Source organism: Porites lutea, chromosome 2 (assembly GCF_958299795.1).
Source record: "Porites lutea chromosome 2, jaPorLute2.1, whole genome shotgun sequence".
Classification (NCBI taxonomy): Eukaryota; Metazoa; Cnidaria; class Anthozoa; order Scleractinia; family Poritidae; genus Porites; species Porites lutea.
In genome coordinates, this window is record NC_133202.1 from 48,780,800 (window position 1) to 48,786,949 (window position 6,150).

Here is a 6,150-nt window from a genome sequence, read left to right on the forward strand (position 1 = left end):
CAAAATGATGCGAAAGTTCAAATTGTAATTTTTATTTTTATGTTTTACAATTATTATTTTTTTGTAAATATCGCACCTGGTACGCCAATGAAATGATAAAACGAAACTATAAGGTATAAGGTAAAGCCGAGAAAATTAGGTAAACGCTATTGCCGTATAGATAGGCGACTTAAGCGCGTTTGGACGCCTGATGTTTTCCGCCTGAAATCATAAATTATGTATACCACACAAAGTCAGTGAAAGTCGTTAATATTCAAACAAAGACCGAAGTCAGTTTCTCTCGATGCGGCAAAACGGTTCAATTTGGGCCAAAATGTGTGGATAGGTATAAAGCGGAGAAGTTATGGATACTTAAGGGTCAATTTTGATCCACTATAGAAGCCACGTTTAAAGATCTCAATCCCATTTCACCTGTTTTGCTCACTAGGTTGTTGTTACCGCGCGGTGGTTAGTGGGCCATCCGCGTTTTCCCGCTGCGTCCAATTTTTTGTTTATACTTTTGGTAATTTTGCATTTTGTATGCTTTCGCAGGAACGTGGAAGTGCAAATAGAACTTGGGGCGATATAGCGGCTGTTATTTCATTGCAAAGGTAAGTTGAAGTTTAAATAAGAAGTATCACGCTCCTAGAATCTTAACAGAGGAACAAATACGTAATAAATCATTTCTTTCCTGCATGGGCACTCACTCTTTAAAACATTTCAAGCGGATATGATTTTATATTTTTAAGGTGCACTGCAGTGGAGATAATATTTATGTTTTTAGCGCCTTAGTCTTGATAACTATAGTCTCCCTTAACAACTCGTTCTGAAACCCTTGTATTTATATTTGGCTGAGAAAAAAGGAGAAGAAAATCTTTATCACCAAAACAATGCACAACAACCTATCTAAAAGACTGAAATTTTAAGCAGAAATCCTCAATGGTACAGCATGGATGTTATCTATTCGCATTCGAAAATAAAAGTTTATCATTAAAACCGGCCTAAAAATAACCATTATGAATTCGATTTCCTTCAGCTGCAAGAAGAAAGTCATTTTGCCAATACAAAAAGAAATCACACTTCCATGTTTTCAAGTACCTGAAATCTTTATCCACCATCACTAGTCAAATTGTTAAAGTGGAAGAGGTCGCCTGTGAGGTATTTTGTGTAAATAAAGTGAAGACCTGCCATTTTGATTTATTCTCGTTTGAATAAATTACTCCATTTGAAATTATATTGACAAAAAATATACGGAGCGTTTGCTTAAACAAAATTTGAATTAGGTGGAAATAACTTAGGCCGTAAAATATTGACGTTTCACTGAATACCTGGCTTGCATTTTGCGACAGTTTAGACTTTGTATGTTTTTAATCCATTAACTTCTTGTGGTTTCACTTATTGCATTGCGTACTTGTCGAGTTTCTTTATATATATATATATTCCTTTTTTTCGCACTGCTTATTTGCATTCGTTCGTGACAACGGCATCAATTTCCTAACACTGTTAGCACTGACCTTGTAATAAAATATAGAAATAAGAGTCCGTAACACTATTTTGCTAAAAAATTCGACACTAGTGCTTTATGTTCATCTTGTCACTACGGAGTATTCGCTACCGAATATTGCAGTTATTACTCACATCTATTTGCTAATCAGTTCAGTTGGTTGGCAGGGTAATGAAAGTTGACCACTATGTTTTTTAATGCATTTGCAATTATCTTGCGTGGTGTTAAGATCGATTTTTTCAGTCGATTCGAGTCACTCCTCATGTTTCTCAGAAGTATTCGATTCCAGTTTGTAGCTAAGTATGTTTTCCTGTTCATTGGTAAGAGTTATACTTTCTTTCCATTTTTTTTTTTTTTACCATTTTCTGTTATTGAGGGAGCAATGGTAACCTAGGAGGAAATTAAAATAACTTCAAATCAAATTGTTACGAAAAATTAAACAAACACACGTCGTAGGTTATTATCAAGTCAATTTAGTCATTTTATAAAACAGAAAATCAATTTTTCTGAACAAGAAGATGGAATATCCCTTTAATAGTTCCGGCTCTCACTTTCATTTAAATTATATTAATATTACACACTCTTGCCATTTCATAATCATCAAATCAACACCATGCTCTTAATTATAGCAAATTAAATATAAAAAGGCTTTAATTATATTATTCATGACTAAAACTAATACATTTGGTGCTAATAAAAGGTAAATCCTTTTTTTTGGTATCATACGTACGTTGCTAATGGACTTAAAAAGCGGCATATCTGCGAAACATTATAATGCCTTTTAAATATGAAACATAATTTTTTTTTATTCAATGAACAGAAAGATAGCTGGATCTTTCGCGTAAATCCAATAAATGATTAAGCAGAGGAAAACTGCAAAACGCTCCATTTATTTTGCCATGTGCGATACATGCAAATGTGTCATAAAGACGCTGAGTTTGTAATATCACTATCTCTACGTATGGTGGGCAAGGAGCTATCGCGTTGGACATTCAGCTGCATTGGTACTGATACTCTTTTCCTCTTTTCCATGTTAGAGTATTTGCAGGTGAACTTAAGAGAGGGAGGCGATGCCACCGCTGTCACAACTCATCCAGGGCGCAGAGTATGACAAAGTGCGCTTCAAATGATCCACGTTTATTTTGATAATGGGAGGGGATGGTGAAGGGTGTGCCTTATTTCTTTGCAGTTCCGATTCCTAAACCATTTTCAACTAAAACCATTCTAACTTGTGTTTCAGGTACCATTGCTTATCAGCTACACGGACTGGAAAAGGATATCAGGAAAAATGCTTGGTCACTGAATAATGGTGACAGGCTGTCACGATGGAGGAGTAATCCAAGCAAACAAAAGAACCTTATCAAAACTTTGGAATGCTTGCAAACATGGAGATGTTAAGACAGTCGAACGCTTAGCAATCAAAAAAGCTGGTGCTAACGCAAAGGCTCATGGCATGGCTCTCATTCACATAGCTGCCCGATATGGTAACACCAATACTGTCAGGTATTTGCTCTCCTTAGGGGCCAATGTTAACGCGGTGGACGAAGAAGGTTGGACAGCTCTTCACTGGGCTAGTGCTGGCGGACATGTAACTGTTATGCAACTTTTGTTGGTCCATGGTACAGATCCCAACGTAAAAGCCAAAACGGGTGCTACCCCTTTACATCTCGCTGCATCAAACGGCCATGAAAACGCTGTGAACCTTCTCCTTACATTCGGCTGCGACGGAAATGTAGTGGATGGCAATGGCAGGAATTCGATGTTTCTTGCTAGCAGAGGCGGCCATGTTCCTGTAATAGAGGTTCTTTTGAAGCATGGCATTAAATCCAATGTACCACTCAAAAACGGACCTACGCCAGTTCACACTGCAGCAAAAAATGGTCATTCCAAAGCCGTGGACTTCCTAATTGCCTGTGGTGCTGATGTCGATGTGGTTGATAAAGACGGTTGGAATGCGCTGCATTCAGCTTGTCAGAATGGTCACGTGGATGTGGTGGAAACACTTCTCAAGACTGGAATGGAGGCTGATACTAGAATAAACGGCGGTTGTACCCCATTAATGATCGCAGGTTGCCACGGGCATCCAGAGGTAGTGGAGTTTTTAATCTGTAAGGGAGCTCACCCAAACAGTTCAGACAAATTTGGATGGACGGCCTTGCATTTCGCTTGTCTCGGAGGTCACTTGACTGTCATTCGAGAGTTACTTAAAGCATGCGTCAACGTCAACGCTCGAACCTCACAAGGGACACTTCCTATTCACATTGCAGCTCGTTATGGTCAGGGGGAAGTGGTGAAATACTTGATGAGAAAGAACGCCGACATAATGGGCACGGATAATGACTACTGGAATATACTTCATTACGCTGCTCAGGGTGGTAAATTGCCTCAAGTTGTCATGGAGTCAATTATTAGTCAAGGTGTTGACATAAATGCACAATCACTTTTAGGAATCACTCCGCTCCATATTGCAGCGCGGCATGGTCATCAAGATGTGTTGGATTTCCTTTTGTCTCAAAATTCGGACCTTCTGGCAAAGGACAACCAGGGATGGACTGCCTTACATCACGCTTGTAAAGGAGGCCACCTTTTTGTTGTGGACAAACTATTCCACAAGGGAATCGATCCCAACTATGGAACTTACTCCGGTCTAAGCCCTATTGGAATTGCGGCACTGCGTGGGAACAAAGAATGCTTGGAATACTTACTTTCACAGGGTGGGGACCTAAATGGCGTGGACAATGAAGGCGTTACTGTACTTCATTTCGCCAGCCAAGGGGGTCAAACAGACCTGATCGAATCGTTAATTAATTGCGGAATGGAGCCAAACGTTCAAGCCAACAATGGGCTAGTTCCAATTCACTCTGCGGCCTTTAATGGCCACGCAAGTACCCTAAACTTCCTCATTTCAAAAGGAGCTGATATTAATGCTGTCGATAACCAAGGGTGGAACGTGTTACACTTTGCGTGTCAAAATGGACATGTCATCGCGATAGAAACAATTCTCGAGCTAGGTCTAGATCCCAATGCAAAAACAAAAGAAGGTAGAACTCCGCTTCACATTGCAACGATTCACGACCACCCAGAAGCCGTGCGGTTACTTCTTTCAAAGGGAGCTGATGAACACGTCCATGACAATGACGGATGGAACGCATTGCATACCGCAAGTCATCATGGCCATATAGCAATACTGGAGCTTCTCCTCGAACTGGGTGTAGAGGTGGACTGTTTAACCTACGATAATTTGACGCCATTACTTCTGGCTGCCAAAGCTGGTCAAACTGAAGTCATAGTTTCTCTGTTGTCTCGTGAAGCTAATCAAGACGCTAGTGACAACAGTGAATGTAAGGCGATTCATCTAGCGAGCCTGGGGGGTTATGTGAAAGCTGTAGAAACACTTCTCGAGCATGGAGTGAGCCCTAATCAGAAAACACAAAAAGGTGTTACTGCAATGCATTGTGCGGCATCAAAAGGTAATGGTGACATTATTAACTGTCTCTTAGAGAGGGGTGCAAACATGTACGAAGTTGACGACGAAGGTTGGAATACTTTGCATTACGCTTGTAAAGGTGGCCACGAAGAAGTAATTGAAATGCTTAAGAGGCTTGGCATGCCTTTAAACTGCCAAGCGGGAGACGGTTCAGTTCCTCTGCATATCGCCTCCCGCTACAGTCATCCGGAACTAGTGAACTTTTTACTGACACATGGAGCTGACAAACAGGCTGTGGATAAGAATGGGTGGAACGCCCTTCATCACTCCGCTAAAGACGGAACAGTGGCTGTTGCCGATCTCCTTCTCAAACAAGGAGGAGAGATGATTGTGAAGCGGACTCACGATGGAGACACAGCTATTGGTATAGCTGAGAAAGAAGGAAACAGGGATGTGCAGCAGTTTCTAAATAGTTTTGTTTCGAACCACTTGACTATTACAAGCAATAACGACAGAAAACACGCCTACTGCGTCATTCTGTAAGCCCTAACGTTAGGTGGAAATTGCTACTTTTGAATCGTCTTGATTAGGGAAATTCCTCTGGGAAAATTGCAGAGAACACTCCCGTTAATTGCTGTTAATTAATCAATGAGGGGAGAAGTTTATAGGGGAACAATTATCACACACAAGGTATGAATCTGAGAAAAGTATAACAGAGCTTTGCCGATTGTTAAACAAAAACCAAAAACAAAGCCATGTATGAGCCCTGAAAATCCACAGTTAGGAAGGAAAAAGGATTTTACCTTGTTTTTTGTCTAACCCAGTATTCAGATCAAGATTGTTTGATCTCTTTGGACGAGTAGAAGCAGAAACCAAAAGGCTTTTAACAAATTTAATACTTCCTCTATTGTACTTGTTCGTCTCTATTTCTCTTTAAGGACCTAGAAATTAAGGCGCGGATTCTTGGATCCCCCAGTTTCAGTCGTCATGGAGACACTGGAAAATGAAGGGGAATTGATCGTCAAACTGAATAGAGAGATGCTAGAAGTTTAACCTGAACTTTGCAAAATTACATGATTCTTTTAATTCAGCACCAAGATAGAAAGTAAAACTCTTATTGAATTCTGTCTTCATTTTATTCTAATATATAAAAATGGGATTCCACACCTGAAGATGATTTGTCATGAAAGATGTGCAATGGTAACATAACTCGTCTAGGACAAACAATTGCCATATTGGA

At 40.0% G+C, this 6,150-nt stretch overlaps 1 protein-coding gene across 2 annotated transcripts; it reads left to right on the forward strand.

Annotated features, from left to right (window-relative positions):
• Nucleotides 1-235: 235 nt before the first annotated feature.
• LOC140928909 (uncharacterized) lies at nt 236-6,150 on the forward strand. 2 transcript variants are annotated; one of them, XM_073378710.1, is made up of 3 exons: nt 236-325; nt 532-590; nt 2,724-6,150. In XM_073378710.1, exon 3 carries the CDS (start codon nt 2,790-2,792, stop codon nt 5,451-5,453), a length of 2,664 nt encoding a protein of 887 aa, XP_073234811.1. In that variant the 5' UTR covers nt 236-325; nt 532-590; nt 2,724-2,789; the 3' UTR covers nt 5,454-6,150. The 2 variants fall into 2 exon arrangements, with proteins under 2 accessions (XP_073234811.1, XP_073234810.1); XM_073378709.1 differs by having other exon boundaries at nt 258-590.